A 14622-nucleotide genomic window follows, 5' to 3' on the forward strand; every position below is an offset into this window, starting at 1 on the left:
TCTCCATATATAATCAGAACCTCCTCTCACACCTAAGTATGCGAGGGGATAACTTAGTTTAGGGCCATCCTCATAATCACAACCTCCTCACACCGTCTAAGTAAGTTAATTAGTAAAATAATTAATCAATAAAACTCCCAAATGGACCGCTGAGCATATATGAGCCACTTGATACAAATTCCATGCAGTTGGGTTTCATCGACATTACACAAGTCCCGTTTTTATTTTCTCGCCACCTAAGAATTTAACCAAACACACAACGCACAACACACACCACAATAACTCTCTCTCTCTCTCTCTCCCTCCCGAGTCTTCCTCATCTATGGAGGATAAGAAGCAACCACTTCTGTCGCCCACAGACGAGTTTGGTGATGCTGATCGAGATCAGCTACATGACCACCTAGAGTCCTTCCCTGCAACCGCACACCCTTCTTTCACTTCCAACGCCTCCTTCACTCCCGATGCCGACGACATCTCTCCCATCCTCAGCTTCCGCGACTTCTTCCGTGAGTTCTACAAAGAAACCAAGAAGCTGTGGTACCTCGCCGGCCCCGCAATCTTCACCTCCATCTGCCAGTACTCCCTCGGTGCCGTCACCCAAGTCTTCGCCGGCCAGGTCGGTACCTTAGAGCTCGCCGCCGTCTCCATTGAAAACTCCGTCATCGCCGGCTTCTCCTTCGGCGTAATGGTACGTAACCCTCCCTTTCTACTAACTCACTGTCAGTCTGTCACTGACGAAATGAGAAATTCTATTAAAGCCGCAGTTTCTGACATAAAATTAAATTTTGAATAATTTAAGCTTGGAATGGGGAGTGCGCTGGAGACGCTGTGCGGGCAAGCGGTCGGGGCGGGACAGCTGGACATGTTAGGGATATACATGCAGAGGTCATGGGTGATCCTGAACTCGACGGCCGTGCTCTTGTGCTTTCTATATATCTTTGCCCAACAGCTACTCCGGCTGATAGGGCAGACCGCCGACATATCGAAGGCGGCGGGAGTGTTCGCCATCTGGATGATACCACAGCTGTTCGCGTACGCCATGAATTTCCCGATAGCGAAGTTCCTGCAGTCGCAGAGCAAGATCATGGTGATGGCGGCCATAGCCGCGGCGGCTCTGGTTCTGCACACTGTGTTAAGCTGGCTGTTGATGCTGAAGCTCGGGTGGGGCCTGGTGGGTGGTGCCGTGGTGCTGAACGTGTCTTGGTGGCTCATCGTGTTGGCACAGTTGGTTTACATCTTTTCAGGGACTTGTGGTCGAGCGTGGGTTGGGTTCTCGTGGAAGGCGTTTCAGAATCTTTGGAGTTTTGTGAAGCTGTCTCTGGCTTCTGCAATCATGCTCTGGTAACTTAACGCCCCTTCTCACCGTTTTTTATTTATTTATTGTTTTTACAGCAACATAATTAAATAACTTTTGTTTTTTATTTCCCCTTTTTATTTTCTTTATCAGCATGAAACACATGAAACATCTAGTAAAGTAACCGAAAAATTCCCCCATTTCGAAACAAAAAAGAAAAGTAACCGAAAATGGAAAAATGCATGTAATCTTATGCGGGGCAAAAGTTAAAGGATTTGTATCAACAATAATTTCTATGTGTATTGCATCCAATATTTCTTCTCATAATTGACCTTCTGCTAAATTTTCTATTTTATTTACCCAACAACAATAACAAAAAAAGTGTTGTGTCTGGGTTTTTATGTTAATTTTCTACATGGGTCCCATCCCATGTCCACGTCAGATCTTTAATTTTGACTTTTTAAATTTATAAGGCAACTAAATTGTGTCCTAACTTTGTTTTTCTGGGTAACAAAGAAGGCTAAAGCCCAACACATACACTAAACACAAGGGCGGAGCCAATGAAGGCTCACAGTGGTCAAGTGACCCTTCTCATGTTTCATATTTCATCTCTTTACAAAGGATTTTATTTTTTTATTTTGTTTCATTTGATGTTGACCCCTCTCAATAGATTTTTTGGCTCCGCCAGCAACAGATCTAAGAGTAGGTGAGAGTGGAGGTAGTAGGTCAGAGAATTATGTAGCTCGAGCCTTCCTTAGTTGCCTTTATTAGTAAAAAAATTCAATATGTATCTTTAACAAATGACTCGGAATACTAACTAACTCTTAGTCTAGTCGTAATTCTTTATTTCATTTTTTAGTTGAAGGAAGGAGTCGTAACTATTTGGCAATACAAGTTCATTTGATTTGATCTTTGTTTAAATTTGGTGCAGTTTGGAAGTGTGGTATTTTATGGCACTAATTCTATTTGCGGGGTACCTAAAGAATGCAGAAGTTTCCGTGGATGGCCTCTCCATATGGTGAGTGCTTCTTTCTTCGTCTGGCCCCACTTATTAATTCAGAAATTTTATCCATGGAAATATGATGGAACCACCAACATTATATATTATTATTATTATCGTTAAGTGAACTTTTTGTTTCTTAAGCGAGTCACCAAACTCATTTTTTCTTTTTACACTTGTGGTGTCACGAAGATGAAAGGCATGCCTTTGATGAATGACTCACGCATATATAATTCAGCAACATGTCAAATTATTATTTCTATTATCATTATTTTATTTTTTAAAGTTCATTTTTCTTGTGGTATATTTGCTTTGCAGCATGAACATATTGGGATGGACGGTGATGATTGCCATGGGCATGAACGCAGCAATCAGGTCAGTGGCAAAGCCTTACAAATACGTACCCAAGTCCCTAAACTTCACAACCCATAAAAATGTCAATCTGATTGAAATCAAATACTTTTGTGTGTAGTGTGAGAGTTTCAAATGAACTAGGAGCAGCTCACCCAAGAACAGCAAAGTTCTCATTAGTGGTGGCCGTAGTGACTTCTTTTTTCATTGGCGTCTTCCTCTCGCTCATCCTCATCATCTTCAGAGACGAGTACCCTGCCTTGTTTTCGAGTGACTCGGAGGTTGAGGCTCTTGTGAAGCAGCTCACACCATTGCTAGCAACCTGCATTGTCATAAACAACATCCAGCCAGTTCTCTCTGGGGTTGCCATTGGAGCTGGATGGCAAGCTGCAGTGGCTTATGTGAACGTAGCTTGTTACTATGTAATTGGGGTTCCCTTGGGCCTAATTATGGGTTACAAGCTTGACTGGGGTGTTGAGGTGAGTTCACAACAAGCCCTCTTCCAGCTTTCGATCTAGTATTTCATATTTATTAGCCAATTGGCAAAATATAATTATACACTACATTTCCATTTTCAGGGGATTTGGATTGGGATGCTGATGGGGACAGTCCTTCAGACTTGTGTCCTATTCGGGATGATTTATAAAACCAACTGGAACAAGGAGGTAAGGGCCTTTCAATTTACACATCTTCAACTTAGTGAAGAAGACTTCGTGTCGTATTTTCTAAACTGAGACGTAATCTGTCATGAAACGCAGGCTTCGATAGCTGAAGATAGGATAAGGAAATGGGGAGGGCATATAGGTACAGATGACAAACAGAACAACGGTGGAAACAAAGTGGAAATTTGAACCTCTAGATTAAACAGAGTGCAGAGTTTGGCAAAATTTAATTACGAAGAAGACAGTCATATCCAGAAATACGGCTCCACCGGAATGCCATTTTCATTTCAGTGTAGGGATCAATCTTCTGCAACAATTGGCAGCTTATTCCTTCACTGGAGATTTTGAGTTATAATAAATTTGAGTACCTGATCGGCCTGACCTATGTGGATGGGCCGGGAGATCAGTGGCAGGGGAAGACATTGATAGTTGAATTCATTCATATATGATCGTTTTCAGAGATTATTCCCATTTTCGTTGCTAAAGAAAACACAGATAAAGAAGGAAATGAAACTATCGACGACCCATATCAAAAGCAGCATATAGAAACTGCTTCTGAAACACCATATCCATATGAAATATGTTTTTAAAAAACAACATACAAACAGCAGAAGCAGCCGTCCCCAAAATTTAACATGGTTCATCAGCACACACCCGAAAAACCTTGCCTAAATCCATCTAATAATGAAGGCAGCACACTACTCCTCTAGAACCCTTTCAACCAATTTGTAACCAACACAATGTCATATACAAGTAATGCCAAAGAAAATTCACAAATGCAGATTGAGACCATCCAATAAATGATTGAACTGCTAGCAAGTTCGATTTGACTTCGCTCTTGCTTTAGAACCCCTTAAACAAATTAATAAATAATACCAACACATGAAAAATGCAATAGCAAGCACAGGTTAAGAACATCCACTAACCACAACAATGGTGGAATTGATAACAAGTTGGATGAAATTTACCAAAACTTGCACATAGCCACAACCCCAGAAACACTCAAGTCTAACTTTGTGTATATATGACTAGCAATAAAGTTGAGGATGTTCAACACCACAGGCGTATAACCGAAACGAATCGCACATTTGCAAATACCTTGATCCTAAAGATCGACACAGAATCTAAAGAACACTCAGAACAAGATCAACGGATTCTAGCTCGGTGCGACCAATTCCACATCATTCTTTTCAAATCATATAATCACAACACACAAAAATTTATTAAGCAACACCAACAAAACTCTACCAGTACTAAAAATGAAACAAACCCACAATCATATCAAAAGCATATATGAAGCAACGCCCATATTCATCTGAAAACAAGCATTAATTAAATATCCGCTAGATAAACTTTCAAAATATAACATAAATGTAGCCCAAGAGTCTAAACCAGAATTTAAAAGCAAAAAAACAGCAACTGAATCCAAAACCCTAACGGACAAAAATCCAAAATCAACCCAAACCTAAGCTGTGAGCACAACAGCACCACCAGCTTCCTTGATCTTCTTCTCAGCTGTCTTGGAGATGAGCTTGGCCTTGACCACAACGGGCTGGTTCTGCGGCAAAGCGCCCTTTCCCAAGACCTTGAAGAAGCCGTACTGGGTGACGTCGATCAACGGCGCGCTGTCCTTGGTGGCCTTGTCCTTGGCCTCCTGGGGGAGGAGAGACCAGAGCTTGTCGACGTTGACGATGGGGCAGTAGAACTTGTTGCGGAGCTTGTGGAAGTAGCGCATACCAACTTTACCAAAATACCCCGGATGGTACTTGTCGAAGAGGATGCGGTGGTGGTGCATGCCTCCGGCGTTACCGCGACCTCCAGGATGCTTGCGGTGCTTGCCGATACGACCATGCCCGGCGCTGACGTGGCCTCTCTTCTTGCGGTTCTTCTTGAATCGGGTCGTCATTTCTCTCTCTCTCTGCGCCTCTCTCTCGCTCACCTAGGGTTTCGGCGGCTCACAGAAGATTGAGTGAGGCTGGGATTTGGGATATTTATTTGGTGGAAATATGTTGGGTTGACGCTTTTGCCCTATGGATTCGGGGGTTGGGCCATTCAAATAAGGATAAATGTGGTAATTGAGGTACGGATGAGGCTCTGGACTCTGGGCTGAGTTAGGGTTTCATTGTTTTCCAGCCCTATCGATCTGTACTCGTCGTTTGGCCCAATCATTCACTGGGTTTATATATCGTGACCCGTTTTGACCAAAAAAATAAAAAATATATCGTGACCCGTTTGACAGTGTTGAGGGTTTTTATTTTGTATATTTCCATATCAATATAATTTTGTCTTAAATAGATTGTTTATGCTCAACCATAATATCATATTTTCCTCTTTATTTTAATATATATTTTACATTTTTTATAATACATTTTATGTTCTAGCTTCTAAGAGGATTTCCACCCATTTGCCGTGGCAAAAGGCAAAAGGAGGCAAGAGTGAATAGTGCCTATCTTGGTAAATTTTTTGTTGGTTTTCCACCCATTGCCATGGCAACCCAAGGGCAACCTCTATTCACATGAGATATGATGAGAGGAACTTGTATAGAGTTTCGGTGTAGGAAGTGAAGAATATAATTAGGTATTTATATAAATAAAAATCTGAAATGATATTTTTTTCGATTTTTTCAACAAAAAAATATTTATTGCTGACGTCAACATCTTAGACTGTTCTTGCTTTTGGGCCCTCCAGGGCTTCGTGGACCCCACACCTTGCCTGGGCTATTTTGTAACGCTGGAAACATATTGAAGGGCCTAGGGCCCCTCCTGCCTGGGCTGGGGGCCTGCGGTGGAATTGCTCTAACGAGCCGGTCATTATTTAGAACCAAAAACAAAAAAAAACAAAAAAAACAAAAAAAAATACAGAACTTGGGAAAACATAGTTGCCTTTGAGAAAGAACTTGAGAAATTTAATATTTTCACCATGAAATGTACATACATTACATGAACAACATATAATTACACTAATAAGATGATGAACACCTCAATGATTCACAAATACAGTAATACTAAAGCTTGTATATATAGTTCAGTTTTGAAGAAAGAGGGCAGCTCCAACTAAACCCAACCACAATGTCAAACTTATCCAAAAGATTTGGTTTTTCTCCAGTCCAATTGGAGGTCGCCATACCATAAAGTCCCCGAAGTAGTCTTTCGATGACGGGAGCTGATTGGTTATTGTCCCGCTGCTCCTCTCATCCTTGTCCTTGTATTTATCACTCCACGTTCCAGCGTAGCTGCATTATTCAAGCATCAAAAACCTCATTAGTCAGTTGAAACCATTGGAGAGTTGCTGAAATGACCAAATCTGAGCCATGAACAAAATACATCTAACAGTTTCAAAGCCCGTATGTTATTTAAAAGCCCTGCTTCCCAAGAACTAGAAGACTAAGATAAGGGTAAGCAACTTCGTTGACCTGTCCAATTGGGGCTTCGTGTGGTAAGAAAGAGTGTTTGTTGGGAAAGCTAGACACAAATTCAGCAATTGAAAAGTGGGGCAAAAGGCCAAGGCACTGATTTCAGACAGACTCGAATGTTTAATGAAGAGAACTTCCAGATGGATCCTGATACTAGTTTCCTCAAGAGGTAACACTTTCGGTATCACTGTCTAAACAAGGATTTAGTAATTGAGTTTCGATTACGCTTCGAAAGGTCTAACGTTTGACGATGAGGGCAGTGAATGTGCACATACAATTGCCAGAGGAAACACAGATGTGCACATACAATAGTACAGTAACCGTAGGCCCAATCAACCATTAAAATGCATGGTATGGTTGAGTGAAAAGCACCAATACCTGTCATAACTAGAACCAATGAGTGGTATGGTTACCATCTCCTCTTGGGTTATCTTGAGCTTTGGCGCTTGCAAAATGTAGCGAAGCTCTGCTGCTTGGCGTCTGATGCTGACACTGGGGTGCTTCTTCTCCAATAGCATGTAAAGATCAATGCAATCGTCATGGCGGTTATTAGCCTCATAGGCCATAGCAAGCCAAATTTGTATCTGAAAACCATGACAGCAATTTCCATCAACACACTGATCAAACATGTTGCAGCATTAACAAAATTGCCAAAAGGAGATCGTCATAGCCAATGGGAAGCTAAACCAACCTCACCACCAAATAACGTAGGCCTAGGAATGATTGTGAGTGCGCCTTCTAAAAACTCAATGGCACGACCGTACATGCCCCTTCCATAAGCCTTCTGCCCCAACTCGAACATCAACTGCGCCGTGGCTCTCCGCTCTGCTTGCTCCTTAGCCACCTGCACTCAAATCGTAATACAAAATAAACCAATCAATCTCATTCCAACTACCCATTGGGCGGGGCATAATTTCACCACCAACAATGAAATTTAAAAACTTGCTACAAATCTAAAGCAATGATCTTTCAAGCATCCTTATTAAAAAAAATGACCTTTCAAGAATCAGGCTTCACTTTTCCAAACCAAATGCATACATCTCAATCTAGATTGGTTGCATGAATTTATCAAAACAACAAAAGTAAAGAGCACAAGAACGATTTCTTTTCCTCTGTTTTCCGAAAAACCAAACAATAAATAGTAAGGTGAAAGAGTCAAAGGAGATAAAAGACTGACCTTTTCCAGCTCTTTCCTCACTCTCATCCGCTTCTCTTGCTCCGTCTCTTCTCTGCCGTCGTCTTCATAATCCTCCTCTATCTGGCTCTGCAATTCCTCGGCTTTCTTCACTAACTCCTTCCTCTCTTCGATCTCCTTCACCCTCTTCCGCATTTCCTTCTCCCAATCGAACGGATCCTGATCTTCCCCATTCCCGTTACCGTTACCCTCCTCGTCCCTGTCAAAGCCCACGCCATTTACTTTAGAATTCGCTTTGCCCCGAGCCACGACTCGCTGGCTCCGAGTCTCCCCCTCCGAGTCAAACCCCTTGGCCACGATAAAGCCGTTGTGCGCGTGACTGTGAGGGTCCTTCTTAGGCAAGTTCAAGTTCAGATTCAAAAGAGCATCAAGCGCCACCGGACGAGTCTTCCGGTCTAGTATTATAGTCCTAGGCGACGACACGTCTAGTAGCAGAGCTAGGTTTCCGAGAACAACGGCCATGGCGCCGGAGGCAGGCAGAGAGAGAGAGAGATAAAGAGAGAGAAGTAAGATATGGGGTTCCCGCTGAAAAGACTGTGAGAGAGGTATTTGCGTCGTTGATTTATTTAGACCAAAATACCCTTAAAGTTGCGTGGAAATTATTTTCAAACTTTTGAGCTGTAAACCAAGATTCTGAATTTGTTGAGGGCAATGTTGTTGGAAAGGATGTGAACGTGGCGTCTCACAGGATAGAGCCGTGTGGCAACTGTAGCAGCCTCGACTTGTCTGAGGGAAACACGCCACTGGAGCCCAAAACGACGGCATCCTGGTCGTCGTTTTGCATGAAGACTGTCTGCCTCCAATAATTTATTTATTTATTTTTTTGTTACGGCTTTCTCTTATGATGCATTTTTGCTCATCATTTTAAACATAGATGTACCCTCATTCTCATTCTCAATGTTTGATACGTGTTCATAAATATAACTATAGTTAACTTTTGCTTTGTATTTATGGAATCATGATTATACAGGTGTCAAGCATTGAGGATGATGATGAGAGTACATCTATAGTCAAAGTGGTTGAGCAAAAATGCACCATTTCTCTTAAGCGTGCCCGCAACCTTGACTGACTTGCTGATGTGTGACCTCCCGAGTTCCACATCTTGGTCTCCACGACACGAAGGACCAGAGGCGGATTGGATATAAACGAGTTTCAAGCTGCAAAGGCCATAGCTTTGCTTGATCCAATGCCTCTCTCTCCTTCAACTATGGTCAAGCCACTCTGCAACTTACACCCTCCCCTTCTCTCTTCTTTTCACCACAAACAACCTCTCATCCTTTTAACCCCTCAGAAACTCCACCATTTCACCTCCGCAACCAGAACCAGTACGAAACCTCGCCTTTCTCTCTCTCCCCATTACTCTAATTCCAGACGCTTTCGTTTCTCTCCCCCAAAATCAACCTCCATCAATGGCTACGCAGCCGAAGAGTACAAGAACGATCCCCGAGAATCTGAGGTCGAGCTCCTCGAAAGGCTCCGGAGAGTCTTCGCTTTTCTCCGCTCAATTTTGCCCGGCGGGACTTGGTGGAGCTTCTCCGATGAAGCTCAAATTAGAATCTTCGCGAAGCCGGTGACTGTGGTGCGCGCTCTTACTCGGATGTGGGGCTTGGTTTCTCGAGACCGTTGGGTTATCTTTGCCGCTTTCTCTGCCCTAATAGTCGCTGCGGTTCGTGCTTTTTGTTTATTTCAAACTTTAAGGCATGTAATTTGAGTTTTCTGGATTTTGGTTTTACCGAGTTGCTTTGTTTGGCATTGCTGCTGCTTCAGCTTTCGGAGATATCCATACCGCATTACTTGACGGCGTCAATATTTACGGCACAGAGCGGGGAAGTCGCTGTGTTCCGTCAGAATGTGCGGCTCTTGGTACTTCTTTGTGTTGTTTCGGGAATTTGCAGGTCAAAATCTTGTATGGAGAAAGTTCCCTTCTTCTTTTATTAGCTTACAAGTGTTAAAATAATATCAAAGCATGGAGCTTTTCTGAAATTGTTTACACTCCATATTTGATATTTGGAATTTGAACCAACTTCATGAGTAATCAGTTATTTGACACAGCTGCTGACCTCATACTCTGTTTCTGGACTTCAGTGGTATACGAGGATGCTGTTTTGGCATTGCAAATATGCTTCTTGTGAGTTTCTCTCTCATGATTTTGCCTCCTTTTCAATTCTGCCCCATCATCTCTCATGCTTTCCCCCCCCCAAATTGCTTACTGGATCCTTTAATGTCATATTTTAGGTCAAGAGAATGAGGGAAACACTATACTCTTCACTTCTTCTTCAGGTTCTGAAATATTGGACTGTTTTCTTTCAGAAATTTTTTTTTACTTTCTATCAATCAAGTTATAACCTTCTAGATCTGTTAGTTTATTGTTTAACTTATTCTGCAGTATCTCTATTGTAGGATATATTCTTTTTTGACACTGAAACAGTTGGTGATTTGACAAGTAGGCTTGGGGCAGATTGTCAGCAAGTATCACGGGTTATTGGAAATGATCTGAATATGATATTACGCAATGTTCTTCAGGTTTATTCACAACTTAAACTATCATAGTTTGGTTTAACCACTATTAAATTACAACCCATTCGGAGTTTGCCCACACTCTGAGATTTAAATTGCCTTTGCGTTATTCCTTTTCAGGGGACAGGTGCGATGATCTACTTGTTAATTTTGTCATGGCCTCTTGGTTTATCTATATTGGTGATATGCTCTACTTTAGCAGCAATTATGCTGATTTATGGCCGGTAAAACTTTTTCACAGTTTCATAAGTTATTCTTCCTCTATTTGTTAATGCCTTGCAAAATACTGTTAATTCATCGGTTAATATAAGTCTATGAAGTGGATGTATGGCAAAAAAAAGGATGGGTAACATTAGAAATCAGTATACCCGTGGATGTGAATTATTAGATGTGGTTTGGTTTAAGCCACTCGTTTTACGAGGACAAGGAATAGGTAGTGCTTGGGAAAAGTATAGGGTTGTGGTTTCAGAACAACAAGATGTCTATCAAATGCTTGTTGTTCTTGAGTCCTATTCTTTCGGATATTTTCAATGTTGCTGTAAGAAAGTGAGGCATAAACTTTTACCTTTGTTGTAGGTACCAGAAAAAGGCAGCAAAGCTAACTCAGGAGTTCACTGCTTCTGCCAATGAGGTATAATAAAAAAAAAATTAATATGAATTTGTTGAAGATTTTGGTTCCTAAGTGATTTAAATAATGTCCCGATTTTGGTAATGTAGGTTGCGCAAGAGACATTCTCTTTGGTGAGAACTGTTCGTGTCTATGGAACAGAAAAACAAGAACTTGGAAGGTGTAGATCCTACGTAATTGCATCCTTCATCCGTCTTTTAGATTTTGGCATTTGTTGTTACAACGGATGTAATAAATTTAGCATAGGCAAGCAGGAACGCTGTACTCATGTTTCATAGTGGTTGACAGAGATGTTTTTATTTATGTATGTTGTATAGGTACAAGCTGTGGCTGGGGAAATTGGCTGACATAAGCTTGCGACAAAGTGCTGCATATGGTTTTTGGAATTTGAGCTTCAACACTCTTTATCACTCAACACAGGTCTTGCTTTTTCAATGTTTTCAAAGAGATATGATTTTAGTATTCAAAATAACCACTTTCTGCGTTCATGATTCACACAAGAATTGATAATTTAATTTTAAATCTAGAATGTTTCATTTTTATTTTCTTGATCTTACTAGTCCTTGTAGTTGACTTATTTTATTGGTACACACAATTTTCTAGGTCATTGCTGTGCTGGTGGGAGGAATGTCTATTCTTGCTGGTCATATTACAGCAGAGAAACTTACGAAGTTTATCTTGTACAGCGAGTGGCTAATTTATTCAACATGGTGGGTGGGGGACAATTTATCCTCTCTGATGCAATCTGTTGGGGCAAGTGAAAAAGTCTTCCAATTAATGGATCTCTTGCCTAGTGACCAATTTATATCAAAAGGCAAGAAAATTATGAATGTCAGTGGAACGTTTTACATCAATATGTTGTTTCATGTCATATTTAGGTTAAATAATTTTTTGTTGTTGCTTTTTATGGTGTATTTGTTTATGTCTTGCAGTATTGGCATGTCTGGAATTTGTATGATGATGTTTATTTGTTTAATTTTATTTCACTTTTTCTGTTGTGCGCAGGATCAAGGTTGCAAAGACTGGTTGGACATGTTGAATTTGTAAATGTTTCTTTTCATTATGCTACAAGACCAACGGTATCTTTCCTATCCAAACATCTAAGTTCTGTTTATGATAACCATGTTTCTGATATCCCTCATGCTCTTCACTTGAGAACAATGTGAGTGTGGCTAAAATAGAAATAAATGTCCTGAAAGTGGTCTTTCCCTGTCTCCTAGTCCACCATACACTGCCCTAAAAGTGTTGGAGTCTCTTACTGTCTTGACGGTATGAAGAGTAGAGTACCTATGCAAGGAAACTTTTTAACTAGAAGCTGCTTACTTTCTCTCACACTAGAGTATCTCCCATTCCACTTTTTTTTTCTTTTTTCTATGTCTTTAGTGGTATAATTATAAAGATCACTAATTAAGTTTACCTAGCATTAACACTATATTAAAAATTTGTACCCCCAAATTCCTATAGTACACCATTTTATATGTCACCTGTTTCGTTTGACTAGGCGAGCTGATTAAAATAGTTATGTAATTCTTTTGTTGCTTAAAGTTGTTAAGGTTGGTAATTCCAAAAGAAAATAACTAGACATTTGAATAGGTCCCTGTACTGCAAAGCATCAGCTTATCGGTGAAGCCTAATGAAGTGGTTGCTATTGTGAGTGTTGCTGACTCTCTTTATTGGTTTTTTATTTTCCCTGGTAAATTTTGAGCACTTAACTTTGAAACCTCCTAATTTTCATAGGTTGGTCTTAGTGGTAGTGGAAAAAGCACACTGGTGAATCTTTTGCTCCGTCTTTATGAGCCAACAAATGGTCAGGTATACTTTTTAACCCATCCATCAATGTGTTACCACAAAAGTAGAAAAAAGATGGAAGGATTGATGGTGCTGAAATTTGGTCTTTGAATTATTATTTTGCTTAGCGCATTTGCCCATTAATATACATTTCTTTCATTGCAGATTTTGATTGATGGTTTTCCTCTACAAGAGTTAGACGTCAAGTGGTGGAGGGAAAGAATCGGATTTGTCGGACAGGTTTGTATTATTGTTTCCAACATGAAAGTTAGCAGATTAAGTAGATTTTTTCTTCTTACAATTTGAATGTAAACAGGAACCCAAACTTTTCCGGATGGATATCAGTTCAAACATTAGTTACGGATGTACTAGAGATATTACACAGGAGGATGTTGAATGGGCTGCCAAGCAGGCTTATGCACATGATTTCATTTTAGCCCTGCCCAATAGTTATCATACGCTTGTTGATGATGATTTACTCAGTGGGGGACAAAAGCAACGAATTGCCATTGCCAGGGCTATTCTTAGGGACCCAACCATTTTGATCCTCGATGAAGCCACTAGTGCACTGGATGCAGAGAGTGAACACAATGTCAAGGTAAGCACTTCTGGCAATGAGCTCCTCACACCAATACCACAAGGGTTTAAAAGGATAAGTAATTTGATGTGACATTCTCCCTTATATCCAGGGTGTTCTTCGTGCTGTCAGAAGTAACAAGGCAACGAGGAGAACTGTTATAGTTATTGCACACAGGTTGGTTCTCTAATATCCTCTCTTTTGATTGTCTTAATGGGTTATTCTAAAAGTTGGCCTACTCACTTTATACAGGCTTTCTACCATACAAGCTGCTGACAGGATAGTGGTAATGGATGCTGGTAGAATTGTTGAGGTTAGAAACTTGGCCTTTCTCTTACAAGTATTGTACGACATATATTTTGGAATGTTTTCTGTTCTTATATTGGTAAGAAGCAACATTGGACTTTCAAAACCCTACTTGGATTACTCCTGCCCACTTCAACAAAGCCTTATGGGCCATGATCTCTCATACTAGAGCACTAATTAGTTTTTTCTTTCTTTCTTTCGGGGTATGGGGCTTGGGCAGAGAGCTTGATGTACATACCACTCAACCTCGGCTTAGTAAGTTTTGCACCTGTTATTTTATTATGTAATCTGAATATATCTTTTGTGTTGCACAGACTGGCAGTCATAGGGAGCTTGTTGTTGATGATGGCCTCTATGCACGACTGACTAGAAGACAAGCTGATGCCGTGGCATGATCTAGGAGTATCATAACACTACGAGTTGAACTCGTTTGTTCGATTAATTTTGTATGAGATGCATTATGGATGATGGAGGTCCAAGCAACTTTCTTACTGCTGAACCATACAATTCTTTTAAAATGAAAACTTGTAGCGGGTAAAGCTGTGAAGGAAGGTCTATAGATGATGCAGCACTGAAGCTTTTGTAGTGATGCCATCTCCATCTTCAAACAGAATCTGCAGCATAATACTCTCCCTTTTGGAACATCTGTAATTTGAAAAAGCACAGATGCATGCATTGGATTGCGGCTGGATGAACAACCGGATTGCCATTTTATTTTTCTCAGGGAAACATACTTGTACAACAAAATTGTTATAGAATTTGTGGGTGTACTCACTGTTGATATGTAGAACCGAATAAAATGAACAGATGAAATTATAGCAAAAATTGGATCTCGACTATGAATATACCAGCTTATTTCGCTAATGGCCTAGGTTCCCACTTTCTGTGACTG

The 14622-nt window shown here is 40.7% G+C and overlaps 4 protein-coding genes across 5 annotated transcripts; 2 read left to right on the forward strand and 2 right to left on the reverse strand.

The window, feature by feature from the left end:
- Positions 1-120: 120 nt before the first annotated feature.
- LOC110755805 (MATE efflux family protein) lies at positions 121-3772 on the forward strand. Its single transcript, XM_021957091.2, has 7 exons — positions 121-688; positions 800-1341; positions 2226-2312; positions 2613-2669; positions 2767-3124; positions 3224-3310; positions 3404-3772. Exons 1-7 carry the CDS (start codon positions 323-325, stop codon positions 3494-3496), a joined length of 1590 nt encoding a protein of 529 aa, XP_021812783.1. The 5' UTR covers positions 121-322; the 3' UTR covers positions 3497-3772.
- An 845-nt stretch (positions 3773-4617) lies between these two features.
- On the reverse strand, positions 4618-5282 carry LOC110755806 (Ribosomal protein L18e/L15 superfamily protein). The gene has a single exon (XM_021957092.2). The coding sequence runs from the start codon at positions 5211-5213 to the stop codon at positions 4773-4775; it is 441 nt and encodes a 146-aa protein (XP_021812784.1). The 5' UTR covers positions 5214-5282; the 3' UTR covers positions 4618-4772.
- Positions 5283-6190: 908 nt separating this feature from the next.
- Positions 6191-8449, reverse strand: LOC110755820 (Tetratricopeptide repeat (TPR)-like superfamily protein). The gene is made up of 4 exons (XM_021957107.2): positions 7897-8449; positions 7411-7563; positions 7098-7303; positions 6191-6539 (listed from the first exon to the last, which is right to left on the reverse strand). The coding sequence occupies exons 1-4, from the start codon at positions 8374-8376 to the stop codon at positions 6332-6334; spliced, it is 1047 nt and encodes a 348-aa protein (XP_021812799.1). The 5' UTR covers positions 8377-8449; the 3' UTR covers positions 6191-6331.
- A 541-nt stretch (positions 8450-8990) lies between these two features.
- On the forward strand, positions 8991-14594 carry ABCB26 (transporter associated with antigen processing protein 1). 2 transcript variants are annotated; one of them, XM_021957100.2, is made up of 18 exons: positions 8991-9580; positions 9682-9809; positions 10000-10042; positions 10150-10194; positions 10315-10437; positions 10552-10655; positions 11008-11062; positions 11149-11219; positions 11377-11479; positions 11663-11873; positions 12065-12138; positions 12653-12709; positions 12797-12871; positions 13013-13087; positions 13164-13445; positions 13537-13601; positions 13677-13737; positions 14045-14594. In XM_021957100.2, the coding sequence occupies exons 1-18, from the start codon at positions 9101-9103 to the stop codon at positions 14123-14125; spliced, it is 2133 nt and encodes a 710-aa protein (XP_021812792.1). In that variant the 5' UTR covers positions 8991-9100; the 3' UTR covers positions 14126-14594. The 2 variants fall into 2 exon arrangements, with proteins under 2 accessions (XP_021812792.1, XP_088103212.1); XM_088247086.1 differs by lacking the exon at positions 8991-9580 and having other exon boundaries at positions 9682-9820.
- The last annotated feature ends 28 nt before the right edge of the window (positions 14595-14622 follow it).

This window comes from Prunus avium, chromosome 1 (genome assembly GCF_965620075.1).
Source record: "Prunus avium chromosome 1, drPruAviu1.hap1.1, whole genome shotgun sequence".
Classification (NCBI taxonomy): domain Eukaryota; kingdom Viridiplantae; phylum Streptophyta; class Magnoliopsida; order Rosales; family Rosaceae; genus Prunus; species Prunus avium.

What these genes read in the sequence shown, in the direction of transcription:
- LOC110755805 (XM_021957091.2), top strand. Translation starts at nt 323, where the DNA reads ATGGAGGATAAGAAGCAACCACTTCTGTCGCCCACAGACGAGTTTGGT. An exon ending in AGCTTGACTGGGGTGTTGAG is followed by an intron (nt 3,125 to 3,223) that starts GTGAGTTCACAA and finishes TTCCATTTTCAG; the next exon opens with GGGATTTGGATTGGGATGCT. An exon ending in AAACCAACTGGAACAAGGAG is followed by an intron (nt 3,311 to 3,403) that starts GTAAGGGCCTTT and finishes CATGAAACGCAG; the next exon opens with GCTTCGATAGCTGAAGATAG.
- LOC110755806 (XM_021957092.2), bottom strand. Translation starts at nt 5,213, where the DNA reads ATGACGACCCGATTCAAGAAGAACCGCAAGAAGAGAGGCCACGTCAGC.
- LOC110755820 (XM_021957107.2), bottom strand. Translation starts at nt 8,376, where the DNA reads ATGGCCGTTGTTCTCGGAAACCTAGCTCTGCTACTAGACGTGTCGTCG. An exon ending in TGAGGAAAGAGCTGGAAAAG is followed by an intron (nt 7,564 to 7,896) that starts GTCAGTCTTTTA and finishes ATTTGAGTGCAG; the next exon opens with GTGGCTAAGGAGCAAGCAGA. An exon ending in CTACGTTATTTGGTGGTGAG is followed by an intron (nt 7,304 to 7,410) that starts GTTGGTTTAGCT and finishes CATGGTTTTCAG; the next exon opens with ATACAAATTTGGCTTGCTAT.
- ABCB26 (XM_021957100.2), top strand. Translation starts at nt 9,101, where the DNA reads ATGCCTCTCTCTCCTTCAACTATGGTCAAGCCACTCTGCAACTTACAC. An exon ending in CTGCCCTAATAGTCGCTGCG is followed by an intron (nt 9,581 to 9,681) that starts GTTCGTGCTTTT and finishes CTGCTGCTTCAG; the next exon opens with CTTTCGGAGATATCCATACC. An exon ending in ATGAGCCAACAAATGGTCAG is followed by an intron (nt 12,872 to 13,012) that starts GTATACTTTTTA and finishes CTTTCATTGCAG; the next exon opens with ATTTTGATTGATGGTTTTCC.